This window comes from Aspergillus oryzae, chromosome 6, assembly GCF_000184455.2.
Source record: "Aspergillus oryzae RIB40 DNA, chromosome 6".
Taxonomy (NCBI): Eukaryota; Fungi; Ascomycota; class Eurotiomycetes; order Eurotiales; family Aspergillaceae; genus Aspergillus; species Aspergillus oryzae.
In genome coordinates, this window is record NC_036440.1 from 1,374,695 (window position 1) to 1,390,674 (window position 15,980).

Consider the following 15,980-nt stretch of genomic DNA (forward strand, 5'->3'; position numbering starts at 1 on the left):
CGTTCTTGGCCCTTTTGCATTGATTCATCCAATGGGAGCGTCTACCATGAACCCATTCTTGTCTACTTTCAAAGCGTGGAGTTCAGCAGTGACTTGCGGCAAGCGACGGGGGCACGAGCAGGCATCGATTCAAGACCCCGCAGTCAAAACAATTCGTTAGAATGCAAACCTGAAGGTTCCCCAGATCTAGAATTGTGGGGGTGGCAAAGGACTCTCTAGAATTCCTGTAATACCACGTCGTGATGACGGTGGTGTAGCCATGGTTACTCACGGAAGATGCGGATCGATAGATCACGGTTATTAATCCATGACAAAGTGGCTCTAGAACAGGCTCCCACTCCTCTCATGGCATTCCTGGGGTATTCGGATGATTGTGTCCGCCTAAGTCGGCAGATTCAGATGGTCTTGAAAGACATGGCTTGTAGTATGTAGGTCAGCCATTCGATGTAGACACTTTTGGATCAAGATATTTCTTAATTGCTGGCGGATGTTTATTTTCGACATAAGTGTTCACTTCCCGTAGTGACTATTACTTCTGTATCAGAATTAGCAGCTTATAGGCAAATGCAAGCATAATAAAAGGTGATGCAAACGCTCGAGTCAAGGGATATAATGCTGCCTAAGGCGCTAAAAGAGCACGTGATGACGTGGCTTGTCGACACCTCAGGCCACAACGCTAACAGCGGGTTCCGGCCGGAGATCTCGAACCATCACCGCTTCACAATTACTGGCATTCTCTCGTTCATCACCAAACCCGGTCTAGTCCTCCCTTCGACACCCAATGGCATCGACAATGAGACCTCTCGTCCAAATGGTCGGACGAGCCTCGCGCTCCACCGTTCCCTCCCTCGAGCGCAGCACCCTCCGATCAATCCCATCGCAAAACGCTTTCCTTCCTCTCCGCACAAAACCAGCCCAGCCCGCATACACTCAGACTCTCAGACACAATGGTCTCTCCTCTCAGCGCTCCTTCAGCACGACTACCCTCCGCGCTCGGGCACGCACAATGGGCCAGCTGAAGGCCCGGAACTCCACCGGTCCGTTTTCATGGAAGTCGGCGCTACTCTTCGTCATTACCGGTGCGGGTATGATCGTTTATTTCCGGGTGGAGAAGGAACGGTTGGCGCGGAAGCGCATCGCAGAGATGAGCAAGGGAGTTGGTCGGCCGAAGGTTGGAGGTCCATTCGTGCTGAAGGACTTGGACGGCAAGCAGTTCACCGATGAGGATCTGAAGGGAAAGTACAGCTTTGTAGGTTCTTCTATGTCTTCGGACAAGGCTGTATATGCTCGTTATGGTGCTGATTGTGATCTTCTAGGTTTACTTCGGCTTCACGCACTGCCCCGATATCTGCCCGGATGAGTTGGATAAGATGGCCGAGATTATTGACAAAGTGAAGGAGGCTACCAAGGGCGAGAACATCTTCTTGCCTGTCTTTGTTACCTGCGATCCTGCTCGCGATACCCCCGAAGTGCTGCGCTCGTATCTCCAGGAGTTCCACGGGGACATTATCGGCTTGACTGGCACGTACGAGCAGGTGAAGAATATGTGCAAGCAGTACCGGGTGTACTTCAGCACACCGCAAAACGTGAACCCGGGCGAGGACTATCTGGTGGACCACAGTATCTACTTCTACCTGATGGGTGAGTGACATCATTTGTATAGTATGCCGCACGATTGCTAATTCCGTGGTACAGACCCCGAGGGTGACTTCGTCGAGTGCATTGGCCGCCAGGATACCCCCGATTCCGCCACCAAGGTCATCATGGAGCACATCAACGACTGGAAGCGCGAAGGTAAGCCATTGAGAAAGGACTAGAGTGTACGAATAGCATGGAAAAGTATGTACAATAGAAATACCCTACTCAGATACGTGTCGATAGCATGTAGGATTATATGACCGTCTGTAAATATCGTGAAAATATACCATCTAGAGCTGATCAGCACATGGTCCCATATTCCCATATCTCTCTCCTCACAACTCACCATATATAGTACCCAACCAGTATAAAACCTCAATTTTCAGAAACAACAACCTTCTTCCCCTCCCCATCCCTCTCCCTATTCTCCCTCCACTCCATCCCCCCATCCACAAACTCCTCCCTCTTCCAAATCTCCGCCTTCTCCTTACAAATCTCCAACACCTCCTCCCCAGCCCTCCACGCCGCCCTCCGATGCCCCGAACTAACCGCAATCACAATACTCGCCTCCCGAATCGGCACCACCCCCAGCCGATGCGCAATCACAATCCCTGTCAGCCCATGTTTCGCAACCGCGTCCCGCGCGATCCCCGCTAGCGTCTTCAGCGTCAGCGGCGGGTACGCCGTGTAACTCAGCTGTGAGACAGCCCGGTCCTCGAAGGTATTTCGCGTAGTGCCGAGGAAGAGGACGTTTGCGCCGGCGGCGGGGGAGGAAATCTTGTCCAACGCGGATTGCGCGTTGAGCGGGGAGTAGGTGAGTTCCAGGTGGATGTTTTGGGTTGGGTCGGTTAGGTGCCGGGGGTAGGTTTTTGGGTCGAGGTGGGCGGGTGTTGTTTGGTCTTCTGAGGTGGTCATTTTGGGGTGGTTTGGTGGTGGCGGGGAGGATGTTGTATGAATTTGTTGTTGGAGAGGAATTAAGGCGTGGTCTTGAGGTGGGTTACGTCATAGATGTGGTTCCTGGGGTGTGCGTGGTGGTGTGTGGCCTGGTGAGGGAGATCTGGGTGTGTGGTCTCTGTTCTGGAGGGATCTCTAGAGGTAGGTGCAATTTATGGAGGTTTGTCTGGTGTTGATATCGGAGGAATGACTGGAGTGAGGGGATCGTGTTTGGTTGAGTGCCTGAGGCCGTTGATGTCTTATCGGTGCTGTGGGGTAAAGTGGGACCGTATATACTTTAGGATATCAGAGCACAGCGTTTCTATTGCTTATTTCGTTTCGTAACTGGAACTTCGATGGTACTCGATCTGCCTATAACTTGACACAGTGAGCAAGTAATATATGAAGAGAGCTACTTGTGGGTTACAAACCATGCAAAATGAAACAGCATGAAGCCACCCACCGCTGGTTAAAGCTACACCTACCCAACCCAGAGAGCATTATCCTACAATATGTGCATAATTCGGCAAACTGCGGAACTTGAATACCACTGTGGTACTACCTCCACTAAATGAAGGAAATCATTCAGATACTGGGCAGATATACTTGTGGAGATAGTTGCAACATCGCAGATTCGAACAAATCCTTTCCAGGCTTGTCGTGCAGCGCACCAATCCACAGAAATGACTCCATAACATCCCTCATTGCGGGCCATGAGTGTACCGTGCATAGTTGGCTATTAGCCCGTAGCCAAGGCTTCAGCCACTCGTCGTCCGATGTACCGAAAACTGAGATTCGACCAACCGTCAAGAGCCAAAGCACAATATCAGAAGAAACACCATTCAAAGACTTAAGAGATACAAGACTTTCCTTGTACGAAGCGGAGAACTGGATATACGGCCGTTGAATATCCCTCCACTGCAAGAATATATGGGAGGAGAAGGCCAAAAGCCCGAGACGGATAGCTTCACCAATAGAGCCTGTTTCAAACTTTAATTGAAGCAGGCGGTACATTACTGATGTCATTGTCTCCAAGAAGAAGTCCATAGAGAGTCGTTGTTGCTTTCTAATAGCTATATTGACGAGGACGCAAAATCTCTTCATTAAGCTCCAAGATCGGGCTAGATCATCGTCTATGTTTTCGAGGAATTGTACGTTAGCGTGTTGATTCAGAGCTGGTGCGGTCAAAATCGAAAACCGTAAGGTGTCATCAAAGAAGAGAGGCTTGGTACAGCCTTGAAGAGCAATTGATAAGTCAGACCTACTTCAAGGTTAGAGGACTTTATTCTTTGGTTGTTTAATGGTGGACAAGTTGCAGAAGGCATACCGGTATATTTCAGTTTTCAGATTCACATCGTAGGTAAAGTGGGCCATGCCACCTCTCATATCCACGAGTTTATGAAGACCCTTGAGATGATGTTTGGCAGCGTCGAGGTCCTCCCTAATATGTGCATGTGTTGTTAGAAACAGCACCACCATTATCGTAGCATCCGACGTTTTCGTTTGTTCGTCTGGAAGGGACAGCCTCTCGCGGAGGAGTTGAAGTGTCTTCAGGAAGTGTAATGAGGCCGGGTTATTGGTCTTAGCTTGCCAACCCGATAACCCGTCGAAGAAATCCTGCGTTATGAAGGCCATGCCATGGAGATAAATAGGATCCGCTATCAACAGATCATGCCACTGGTCACTTTTCTTCTGGAAAGAAAGGTATTTCTCCAAAGTGAATAGGGTTCTCTTCGACATGGCTGAAACTGTATTTTTGTCGTTAAGAATACATCTATTAGGGCACTGCTGTACCTGCATGCTTGACTTACATCTTACGATATTCACGGCCAACGCTGGCTCCACTGTGTCAGCAAACCGTAGCAGGGAGACTTCGGAGCCAACTCTTTGCGGAACAGTGAAAGGCGCCCTCTTGGTTAATGGACCAGACGGCTTTCGCAAAGTTCTAGGTTTTTCGTTACAAGTCTCATCGTGCTCTAACTCCGCTTGGTCATGGCGCCCCGAACGTCGGTATTTGCCCCTGTTCTTTCCCAACATGACATGGCTCCTAATAAGTTTGCGCGTATCTGGATCTGGCTTCGCTATGCCTGTGGATATGATGATCGGTAACATCGCTACCCAAATAGTGAGAGTATGCCCCCGGAGATAACAACATGACAGTTGATGAATGACGGACGACGGACTTACCTGATCCACCTTCAAGAGACATGCCTTTCAGCAAGTGACACGAGAAGTCAGGCGTCAGTCTGGAAAACGCCTTGCTGGGATTCTTCTTCCTGGATTAATTACCTAATTCAGGATACGGTTTGAAAGAGAGTTAAGTCCGCTTACAGCCATATTTGAAGCGCGTCTCTTGGGCTGACGATTCATCCAACTGACGATTGGTCGAACGATTGTTGTCCTATTCGGGAATAGTGGCCCACTGTAGACTGAATACTATTGGCTGTTCCAGCTATCACCAGTATCACTAACCGTTTTGGGTGATAAGAGTATATCGCATTCACTCCAGCGTCAGAGATACCAATGTCCGTGGCATGAGCCTTGAACTGCCATATATAAGTCTTCCAAGATCAGAGCAATGCTACCTCTTACAATTCCAGGTTTACACATTTCACAAGAACCATCCTGCCTACAGATATCGGACTACTTCATAATGACTGCTTCGAAAGACCTTCCACCAGATACCACACCGTACTACTACCTTAAGATCTTCCTGAAGTCCCAGCTGTGCACTAAGGCCCAATTGCCGCCGAAAAATACCACTCTTATTGATAAAGTCGCTATCGTGACGGGAGCCAATACCGGCTTGGGCTTGGAAAGCTCTCGCCAACTCCTATCATACAATCTCTCCCTTCTAATAATCGCCGTTCGCTCAGTCGCAAAAGGCGAAATAGCAGCAGCTACACTCCGGAAGGAGTATCCAATAGCTACCATCGAAGTCTGGAATCTCGACATGAGCTCATACGATTCCATTCGAGCCTTTGTTCGCCGCACCGAAACCCAGCTATCTCGTCTCGACATAGTCATTCTCAATGCCGGATTGCAAAATATGCAATTTGGAGTTGTTCCTAGTACCGGCCATGAGGAGACCATTCAGGTGAATTACCTATCAACGGTACTTCTCTCTATTCTTCTTCTCCCTGTTCTCAAGAACAAGTCAACAGTTGGTACACCTGGCCGACTTAGCATTGTCAGTTCGGGCACTGCTCTCTTCGCTAGATTCCCACACAGAAAGTTCTCTCTACTTCTCCCCTCGTACGACGACCCGAAGAACTTCGACTTGATCGAGCAGTATAGCGCATCCAAACTGCTCGGGCACATGTTCATGTGGAAGCTTGCCGACTACGTATCTGCGGATGACGTCGTGGTGAATCTGGTGGACCCAGGCTTTACCAAGGGCACCCAGCTTCAGCGTGACGTTTCTGGTGTTGTATCTTTGGCCATGTCTCTTGCGAAGGTGATTACGGCTCGGACTGTCCGGGATGGAGCTTCTACATATGTAGACGCTACAGTGGTAAAGGGCAAGGAGTCCCACGGGTGTTTTGTTATGGACTGGCAGATACGACCGTAAGTATGCTGCATCTTTATCATGTTATCTCTTGCTAAGATATGCTTCACCAGATTTGCTACTGTCCTGTATACGCCAGAAGGGAAACAAATCATTGAAAGGCTATGGGACGAGACGGTGGTCGAATTGAAATTTGCTGATGTTCAAGGTATTCTTCGGTCTATGAACAGGAAGTAACCATTATTCGCTAGATGGTCAAGTACTTTGGTTGTCCGTCATTGTTGGATAGTATGCGGCTATCGTCGGGGTAGCATGTCTTATGCTGGAATTGTCGCACCTCATTCTAATTCTTCTTGCTGATCTTGACATAGGTAATTAAGTTAACAAACGCAGCTCAATTTTAAACAGAATAAAAATATTATACGCACACAAAATACACACGTAGTAGCAACTCCATTGATTGATCGACGGATCCACCGAAAGCTCTCCGTGTCGTATCATCATTCGATCAACCTACAAGTGGAACCAATCTTCTATCAAGTTTCACTGGCTGCTGAAACCTGGTCAGACCCTCAATTCATAAGATCCCCCTGGTGAGCTATAGTCCAACAAGAAAATTTATAGGTCGGCAATGCACCCACCGATAATTTCTCCGCTCGAGAAAGGAGCTGCCCCGCGGTGGGTGTTATCGGATAGCAAGCTGCCCCTCCCAGCAACAACAAAACATATAGATAAACTGAAGCCTCCCTCTTTCTTTTGTATATTCAAGTTACTCTAGGAAATCATATACTGCCCAGACGACAAACCATGGCCACACCCGGCAACCAGAACCATCGCGCCTGGTGGAAGGAAAGCTCCGTATATCAGATCTGGCCTTGCTCGTTCAAGGACTCCAACGATGACGGTATCGGTGATATCCCCGGTATCATTTCGAAGCTCGACCACATCAAGAACCTCGGTATCGATATCGTTTGGCTCTGTCCCTCGTATAAGTCGCCTCAGGTTGACATGGGATATGATATCGCTGATTACTACGACATTGCCCCTGAATACGGTACGGTCGCAGATGTGGAAAAGTTGATCAAGGGGTGCCATGAACGGGGCATGAAGCTCCTCATGGATCTGGTAGTGAATCACACTAGTGATCAACATGAGTGGTTCAAGCAGTCGCGCAGCTCGAAGGATAACGAGTATCGGAATTGGTACATCTGGAAGCCGGCCAGGTATGACGAGCAGGGAAATCGCCAGCCGCCGAACAATTGGGTGTCACATTTCCAGGGTAGGTTTGTCCCTTGATATATTGCATGTATTTTTGTAATTGGTTGTAACTATAGGCTGATTGCGATCGCAGGGAGCGCATGGGAGTGGGATGAGCATACGCAGGAATACTATCTTCACCTGTACGCGACAGAACAGCCAGATCTCAACTGGGAGCATCCACCGGTTCGCAAGGCTGTCCATGATATTATGCGCTTTTGGCTGGATAAAGGTGCCAACGGGTTCCGTATGGATGTGATCAACTTCATCAGCAAGGACCAGCGTTTCCCGGATGCCCCGATCAAGGACCCACGTACCCCTTGGCAATGGGGTGACAAGTACTATGCCAATGGTCCTCGGTTGCACGAATACTTCCAGGAGCTTGGTAAGATCTTAAAGGAGTACGATACGTTCAGTGTTGGTGAAATGCCCTTCGTGACGGACACCGAAGAGGTGCTTCGAGCAGTGAAGTATGACCGGAATGAGCTGAATATGATCTTTAACTTTGAGCATGTCGACATTGACCATGGTAAATACGACAAGTTCGAGCCGGGTAGCTGGGAGCTCACCGACTTGAAATTTTTCTTTGAGAGGTGGCAGAAGTTCATGTATGAAAATGATGGCTGGAACGCTCTGTACTGGGAGAACCACGACCAGCCACGGTCGGTCGACCGTTACACGAACGCAAAGGAGGAAGACCGAGTTATTGCATCCAAGATGCTAGCCACGATCTTGGCTTTGAAAGCTGGATCACCTTTCGTATACCAGGGGCAAGAGATTGGCATGGGGAATGTGCCTCCCGAATGGGACATCGAAGAGTACAAGGATATCGACTGCCTCAACCACTGGAAGAGGTAAGCATTCTAGCTCCGCTCCCCTTCATGCTCCCTGAGGACCGTATACTAACCCTAATCCGACACAGGCTACCAAATGATCCTGAAATCCAAAAGATTGCCCGACAGGAATATCAGAAGAAGTCCCGTGACAACGGCCGTACCCCAGTTCAATGGACTAATGCGCCAAACGCCGGATTCACCAGCCCCAACGTCAAGCCCTGGATGTCGGTCAACCCGAACTACGCTCGCGGCATCAACGCCGAGGCCCAGGTCAACGACCCCAACTCTACCTACAGCTACTGGGCATCCGTGCTCGGACTGCGCAAGAAATACGTGGACATCTTTGTATATGGAAACTACGAGCTGGTCGACCGCGATAGCCAGGAGATCTTCGCGTATACCCGGCAGTATGAAGACCAGAAGGCGCTGGTGTTGGCCAACTGGACTGACGGCACATTGGAATGGGATTCTTCTTCGAATGGTGTGAAGGCAGTCAAAGATGTGTTGCTGAACACGTATGACAGCGCCAGCGACGTGAAGGAGAGATTTTCTGGTTCCAAGTGGTCTCTTCGTCCATATGAGGCTGTGGTGCTGCTTATTGAGGCCTGATTAGGTCTGCCAGTCCTAAAATATCCAACCATTTAATATAAATCCATATTCATGGACTTCTGCAAATAAAGATACGAGTCAATACACAGGAGGTACTGTAAATTTGAGAGAAAGTACGAAGGACGCTAGTAATAGAGGACCCACCGTGCGGTATTGTGTATGCGGCCTGACCGCCGTCCCAGTAATTTACATTGACGTGTCTCTGCACATGTTTGTTGATCAAAACATAGCTCTCTTGATATCATTATTTTGAGATTTCCTTTCGATTTTGTTGGTGTTTTGGCTCCTACCTACTGCCTGCCCAACTAGGACCCTCCGGAACCATGGTCTTCCACCCAATTGAATTGAGGATCCAAGCTCTAACTCTCGTGGCCTGGGGCATCCCTGCGAAAGAGATTGCGGCATCCCTAGGAATGCCCGAGCGGACTGTCCAAGATATCTATAGACGTGCAAGGGCCAGAGGATACGACCCCAGCAAGGATCCAAGGATCAAAATGGAATATGTCGAAGATGCTAAACGATCTGGTCGGCCTAAGACGATCACCGACGAAGTCGAAAACTCCGTGGTTCAATCAATTATCCAGGATCGAGCCGCCGGGAGCGAGAAATCGTCTAGGAAATTAGCTGATGAAACTGGGATATCTCATTCCTCTATGTATCGCATATTAAAGCGTCATGGGTATGTTATTGCAAAGCCAACTTGGAAACCTGGACTTACTGACGCTGCGAAGGTCAAACGTCCCTTCTGCCGAGACCACAATGCAGTAGTCCACTTCGAGTATGTGAACACCCGAAAACGGAAGCGTGTCCACCAGCTGCCTAATCCGGTACAGGAGTCTGCTATCTTAGCCTCTGATTGGCCAGAACCAACAACCATTGCCCTTTCCGGACCGTCATATGCTATTTTCGGACATCACCAAACCAGGGACGCAAAACCCCAGGATTCAACGCCGTGTGAAAGCTCTCAACTACATGACGTTTCCGGAAATGCTGAATAAATTAATGCGGTGTTATGACCATTCCAGACACCATGGTGGCAAGAAAGTTCACCTCGTCTTCAAAGCGAAAACAATCCAAATGCACCATGCACCTGAATGAATTGACCATAACTTACCAGATACTCACAGTCGAGCTGCTGGGCCTTATCAGGTTCCAATCGTTGAGGAAATGACTTTCGTGATGAGCCGGTGGAATACCAAGACTATCATCAAGCTCGTAGCTGCAGCTTGCTGCAGCTACTTTATCTTCACTATACTCTTAGCCGATCGAGAGGCGTACTACTCGACGACCAGGGATGTGATTCGCGCCGGACAGCATCATCTTACGGAGGAGACAACGTTTGATCATATCAACAATGAGACCCTCGGGGTGAGCATAGCAGTCACAATATGGTTTGTGATGTGCTAACTTTTCATAGTTTCAACATATCTATGCCATCGGCATGAAAGAGCGTACCGACAAACGTGACTATCTTACATTGGCTGCTTCTTTTCTCGGGATCAAGGTTGATTGGAGAGATGGAGTGTATCCGGACAATGTGTCTGAGAAGTCTTACCCATTGGTTCGTATGCTTCATCTCTTGTGGGAGTCTTTCCTAATAGTCGAGGCAGAAACTGGGTGAGTCGGGTGTCAAGCCCGCCGCCATAGGCTGTTGGCGCGCTCATATGAACACTTTGATCGAGTATGTGGTACCACCAGCATCTGACTAGCAGCACTATGCTAACGATAAATTCAACAGTATCGTCGAAAATGGCTACACCACGGCACTGATACTAGAAGACGACGCCGACTGGGACGTATCACTCCGGCAGCAGCTCGCTGAATTCGCGCGAGGTGTGCGCACCCTGACTAATAACCAGCATGAATCCAAGAAAGCGCCGTACGGTACGAACTGGGACATTCTCTGGGTTGGAGGCTGTGCATCGGGCGCACACCAGAACGAGACCGATTTCTACGTCATCCCCAATGATCCCACGGTCCCGAATACCACGATTCGGGGGCCTTGGGAATCCCCAGCAGGACCGTCTATCCAATGGAGACAGGAGCACCCCGAGTGGCCGGTAGACTCCACGCGCTACATCTATCGGGCCAATATGGGCTGTTGCACGTTCGGATATGCTGTGACCTTGGAGGGTGCAAGAAGGATTCTGGCCGAGCTTTCAATCAATTATCTGAACCTGCCCGTGGACAACGCGATGAGTGACTTGTGCGCGGGCAGTAATCGCCCCCAATTGCGCTGTTATGCGCCTTTTCCTAATCTGATTGGCACGTTCAGATCGGAGGGTTATGTCTCACGAGATTCCGATATTGATCAGTGGGAAGACAGGAAATTCGAGTGGCATCCGGCACTAGCTTACAACATGGTCTACAGCACCAGGTTGAATATCCACCGACTGGTCGCAGGCGAGGAGACGGTGTATTCCCAGTGGAGAGAATCGCCTGACCCGTGGTCGAAGGCTGAGGTAAAATTGGGGGAGCTTGAGTATCCAAGAGGAGTGTTTGTTTCTCAATAATTATATACGGCCTGTCAGAGTTTGGAGATATTATACCATTTTTGTTTAGCACTATCAGAGAGTTGGGGTTTTGTTAGATTATATGAAATTTATATGGCGTCTGTTTCAAATTGCATTGATCAGCGTTCTAAGAGATTACGACGTAGGAACACAGGGCTACTTTATGACGACCTGATTGAATAACAGATTGCGTGTAGTCCTCTCACCCGTAGTTCAAGGCTTCAGCAACGTAGTATCGTGCCTATGCTTAAGTGGAGCCGAATACTACTACATTTCCGAATGCGGATACCATATCACCAAAGAACAAATGCGGACCAGGAAGGAATGCCAGCCAGACATGCTGGTACTTCTGCCAGAAATCTCAGAAGACATTGTTAGAGACTGAGGAGGATCGGTTGTCGTCTTCAAATGACTTACAACGGCATCAAGACACACGCACTTCATCCAGCTCTATCCGGTATCCTGAAGTTCTACATCTAGTCGGGTCATCGCAGTTATCCGCAAAATATCCATACCAGCGCACAGCGGTACATCCAACCATGGTCTATTAGGTCAATGAAAACAGGAACCGAGCTTGGCCCCTGACCAGAGCGGCGGTACTGAGGTAGCATTCGGCCCATTCATAATCAAGCCATACACGCCCCCGTGTTCTGGACTAGTGGTGATGTATGCGCTGCAACTTCGTCTCTTAGCGCACTGCCCCAGTATATTTGATTATATATCCATTGCGTGCCTTTGCATTTTCCATCAATTCTGCGCGTGTCTCTAGAATTTATGCACACTGACATAAGGTCTACTTGAAGCATGACCTACACATCAGAAAAGCCAGAGGAGGACCCGGAACGAGGGCTATTGATCAAGTCACCGGTGAATTATGAAACAGATGAGAAGATCGAATATGCCAGTGATCATGAGTCTGAGGCATCTACGGAGCGGTTGATCCCAGGTCCCAGCTTCATTATCTGGACTGGGATCAACATCCTCTCGACCGTTGCCATCGTAAGCCCAATCCCAACCACACTGTCCCCATGTTTCCAACGCTGACCCACATACTCGAACAGGTCTTCACGAACAAATCCATCCTCACAGACCCCTCATTCCGCAACTGCCAAGTATCATTCGCAGCATATCACTTCTTCGTCACCGGTGCCACATTATGGGCCGCATCGCGTCCCTGGTGCGGCTTCTTCGTTCCCAAAAGCGTAGCAATCATCCAGATGCTGCCCCTCGCCGCAGCAATGGGTATCCAAGTAATCCTCCAAAATCTAGGACTCGCCCACTCGTCCGTCATGTTCCACCAATTGGCCCGGTTACTCCTCACCCCGGTCACAGCTTTACTCAACTACCTGCTCTACGGGGCCAAGATCCCCCGGGCAGCCACCCTCCCACTCATCCTCCTCTGCGCCGGCGTAGGGATGGTTTCCTACTACGACAGCCTCCCCACGACAGACGGCAAAGTCACGACTTCGCTGTTAGGCATCATGTTCGCATTCTCCGGCGTAGGCGCAAGCGCAATCTACACCGTGTGGATCGGACACTACCACAAGAAACTCGAAATGAGCAGCATGCAGCTCCTACTCAACCAGGCGCCCGTCAGCGCGGGATTACTCCTCTGCACCATCCCCTGGATCGAGACCCCGCCGACGGTTTCGTTTGTGCCGGCCTCAACATGGGCTCTTATCTTGATGGTGGGTGTCCCATATTTATCTATAACTCCAAATCTTATCTCGGAAATTATCTGCTGACATGTCTTACGAACTATAGAGCGGCGTTTTCGCCTGTCTGGTCAATCTCTCCGGCTTCTATATCATCGATGCCGCAGGGCCGGTCAGCAGTACCGTCATCGGGCAATTGAAGACTTGCATTATTGTAGGGCTGGGATGGGCTTCCAGCCGTCATGTCATCATGGGTCAGAGTGTTTTGGGCATTTTTATGGCCTTGGTCGGCATGAGCATGTGAGTTTTTTACTGGTTTGGTGGTTTATTTTGTGTCTTGCGTCTTGTGCGATGAGCTAATTTGAATTTTTACACAGGTACATGAATATCGTTCTGCGGAATCAGAGTAAAGCTTGAGTTGAGTTGAGGTATGGATATATGGGAATTGACCTGTTTAGGTAGTGAGGACATGGTAGGTACATGGTATATGGATTCTAGGGTTATGGTTTGTGACTACAAGATTATGAGCACGCATGATGGAAACCGAAATTGACTACAAATTGCATTGTCCATATTCATATCCATAGGTTGTTAATTTACACAATCGTTTATGCACTTGACCAAACACTCACTACAATACCCCAAACCACCTGTAGAAATACTAGTACAGGTCCGTTAATATAAAATCTTATCCCGCATACACCCCCAACCAAGCCAGAATCACAAACACCACAGCAAAATCAGCACTAGCAATACAACGGTATCCCCGACGGGAAATTGAAGCTATCGTGCTGACTTCAGGTGATTAGGGGTCCTTGGGGGCGATTCGGCGAGTGAGCATCGCGGGTGAACCCGAGATTTAAATCCACCACCATCATGTTGAGTCGGGAATTACCGATATCAACAGAATTAGATGTATAGTTTGGGGGTAGTTCATTTAACTCAGGGTCGCTAAATGCTGACAGATGGTCTGTGTTGTCCAGAATCGGGAAGGGGAGGTCTACTGTCTGACTAGTGAGATTTTAGTGGGCCCTAGTTTTATGCGAGGTAGGTGGTTTTATTACTGGATTCTGCAAGGGACGGGGGCTGTTTTTCATGTCGCTAGGTGGGAGGCGAGGCTGAAGGCTGGGTACCAGTGTATAGATGAGGGTAGGGGCTTAGTTGGGGCCATAATTAATCTATACTAGAGCGAGCTGTCAGCACTAAAACACTGCCCTAACATCCCTGCAGCATGACTCGGCAGTAGTGACAGTCGCATGATCTTGGTAAGGAATGTCGCAGGCCTTCGGTACTAGTGATTCGAGCTGTAGTTCACTCGCATACTGTCTAGATATGAATTTAGCCAATGGAGATGATTACTGAATTTGTTGATTAGCGTGAATAAGCGTCCGTTGCTTATTTCCGCCCTCTACTGTATTGTGGGTGAGATCGGATATCGGGCTGTTTTGAGATCCATCTCACTGGATGATGATATTCATTCTGCTCGTCGCTGATATAAATACATAAATGGATGTGAGGCAAAAGTACACATCCAGACAGCTCCAAGATACCCAGTCTACAGGACATCCGTTCATTGTCTAGAAGACACACGTTCATTATCGACACGATACCCATTGTTTAAGAGATACCCAACACCCACTATGTTTACTTTACTATTTCTTCTTCTTGGGGTGATTTGCCCTACTTTCGCCCACCCAGTGCCTAGAGCTACTCTGAATCGACTGTATCGCAGAGGTGACTAATACTCCTGTGTCTCCGAGACTTGGTTGCAATGCTAATCGATCATAGATATCTCTCCATCTCTTGTGACAGAGTTCACCCGCTTCTCGGAATTTGCAGCTTCGGCCAATTGCCAAGGGAACCACAACGGCTCCTCTACTGGGTCTTCAGTCTATTGTGATTCGGGGTATTGCAACACCCTCCACAAGTCAAGTACTCAGATCATTGATGGATTTGAGGAGTAAGTTCCGACATCCCTTTTGCATATCAATAGCAGGGAGAAAAAAAGGTATCTAATTGGACGCGTAGGATCAAGCCCGGTGGTACCACAGGATATCTCGCTCTGGACAAAACGAACAAATACATCGTCTTGACCTTCCGCGGGACCGTCTCTGCCGAGAACCGCAATGCTGACTTGGACTTCCAACAAGTCGACGTATCGACCATCTGCGATGGATGTAAAGTACACCATGGTTTCTGGGCAGCCTCAGAGGGAGCTATGAACGTTCTCCTGCCCAAGGTTGAGGAAACATTGAGAGCGAACCCGGACTATAGCATCATCCTGACGGGACACAGTCTTGGTGGCGCGCTTGCTACCCTTGGAGCTGTTACCTTGCGGAATTCTGGACATACTGTCGACTTGGTAAGTTACCCCGTCACCAGAAAATAGAAAGACAAATGCTGACAAGGATCAGTATTCCTTCGGCGCCCCATCTGTCGGCAACAAGGCGTTCGCAGAGTTCATCACCAAGTCCACTGCCGGCAAGAACTACCGCATCACACACACCAACGACGAAGTACCGAAGGTCCTCTTTCGGTCGTCCCGGCGCCGGCCACTGGACTCTCTAGTCCCCGAATATAGTCAGTCTTCGCCGGAGTACTGGATCACGTCGCCGAATGGAGTGTCGGCGACCAGGTCCACTATTCAGGTGATCGAGGGAGTCAACAATGAAGCTGGTAACTTGGGTACCACGGAAGTCACCATGGAACCTCATGGATGGTACATGGGAGATATGAGTGTGTGTGCGCAGACCTGGAAGGACTGGGAGTAAATACGCTGATACATCGGGTCACTGGGGACTTTATCAAGTCGGAGTTGGGTATGGCCATGACGGCGCAACAGGACGGATACCATTCTATTTTTTTTATATTTCCTTCTTTTACTTCTTTTTCTTCTCGTCCCTCGTTTGCCCTCTTTTTACTTCTTCCACTCTCGTTTCCTCTTATTCTCCTTATTGATTTTCGTCTTCTTTCTTCTTCGGATATTTCGTGTTGTATAATCAGGATGGAAAAGGCGCATAGCCATCAACAA

General features: G+C 49.0%; 9 protein-coding genes across 9 annotated transcripts; 7 read left to right on the forward strand and 2 right to left on the reverse strand.

Annotated features, from left to right (window-relative positions):
• Positions 1-781: 781 nt before the first annotated feature.
• On the forward strand, positions 782-2,009 carry AO090020000180 (SCO family protein; the record flags this gene model as incomplete). Its single annotated transcript, XM_023238123.1, has 4 exons — positions 782-1,249; positions 1,317-1,641; positions 1,696-1,794; positions 1,933-2,009. 4 exons carry the CDS (start codon positions 782-784, stop codon positions 2,007-2,009), a joined length of 969 nt encoding a protein of 322 aa, XP_023092730.1.
• A 4-nt stretch (positions 2,010-2,013) lies between these two features.
• On the reverse strand, positions 2,014-2,553 carry AO090020000179 (molybdopterin synthase catalytic subunit; the record flags this gene model as incomplete). Its single annotated transcript, XM_001824484.3, has 1 exon — positions 2,014-2,553. One exon carries the CDS (start codon positions 2,551-2,553, stop codon positions 2,014-2,016), a length of 540 nt encoding a protein of 179 aa, XP_001824536.1.
• Positions 2,554-2,900: 347 nt separating this feature from the next.
• AO090020000178 (uncharacterized protein) lies at positions 2,901-3,675 on the reverse strand (the record flags this gene model as incomplete). Its single annotated transcript, XM_023238124.1, has 3 exons — positions 2,901-2,943; positions 3,057-3,076; positions 3,178-3,675. The coding sequence occupies 3 exons, from the start codon at positions 3,673-3,675 to the stop codon at positions 2,901-2,903; spliced, it is 561 nt and encodes a 186-aa protein (XP_023092729.1).
• A 1,549-nt stretch (positions 3,676-5,224) lies between these two features.
• Positions 5,225-6,142, forward strand: AO090020000177 (uncharacterized protein; the record flags this gene model as incomplete). Its single annotated transcript, XM_001824482.3, has 1 exon — positions 5,225-6,142. One exon carries the CDS (start codon positions 5,225-5,227, stop codon positions 6,140-6,142), a length of 918 nt encoding a protein of 305 aa, XP_001824534.3.
• A 744-nt stretch (positions 6,143-6,886) lies between these two features.
• Positions 6,887-8,781, forward strand: AO090020000176 (glycoside hydrolase family 13 protein; the record flags this gene model as incomplete). Its single annotated transcript, XM_001824481.3, has 3 exons — positions 6,887-7,358; positions 7,431-8,190; positions 8,259-8,781. 3 exons carry the CDS (start codon positions 6,887-6,889, stop codon positions 8,779-8,781), a joined length of 1,755 nt encoding a protein of 584 aa, XP_001824533.1.
• Positions 8,782-9,104: 323 nt separating this feature from the next.
• On the forward strand, positions 9,105-9,779 carry AO090020000175 (uncharacterized protein; the record flags this gene model as incomplete). Its single annotated transcript, XM_001824480.1, has 1 exon — positions 9,105-9,779. One exon carries the CDS (start codon positions 9,105-9,107, stop codon positions 9,777-9,779), a length of 675 nt encoding a protein of 224 aa, XP_001824532.1.
• Positions 9,780-9,948: 169 nt separating this feature from the next.
• On the forward strand, positions 9,949-11,294 carry AO090020000174 (uncharacterized protein; the record flags this gene model as incomplete). The annotated part of the gene is made up of 4 exons (XM_001824479.1): positions 9,949-10,149; positions 10,199-10,342; positions 10,392-10,462; positions 10,520-11,294. 4 exons carry the CDS (start codon positions 9,949-9,951, stop codon positions 11,292-11,294), a joined length of 1,191 nt encoding a protein of 396 aa, XP_001824531.1.
• An 804-nt stretch (positions 11,295-12,098) lies between these two features.
• On the forward strand, positions 12,099-12,500 carry AO090020000172 (uncharacterized protein; the record flags this gene model as incomplete). The annotated part of the gene is made up of 2 exons (XM_023238125.1): positions 12,099-12,293; positions 12,384-12,500. The coding sequence occupies 2 exons, from the start codon at positions 12,099-12,101 to the stop codon at positions 12,498-12,500; spliced, it is 312 nt and encodes a 103-aa protein (XP_023092728.1).
• A 699-nt stretch (positions 12,501-13,199) lies between these two features.
• Positions 13,200-15,720, forward strand: AO090020000171 (lipase family protein; the record flags this gene model as incomplete). Its single annotated transcript, XM_023238126.1, has 5 exons — positions 13,200-13,249; positions 13,965-13,996; positions 14,738-14,909; positions 14,978-15,311; positions 15,364-15,720. The coding sequence occupies 5 exons, from the start codon at positions 13,200-13,202 to the stop codon at positions 15,718-15,720; spliced, it is 945 nt and encodes a 314-aa protein (XP_023092727.1).
• Between the last annotated feature and the right edge of the window lie 260 nt (positions 15,721-15,980).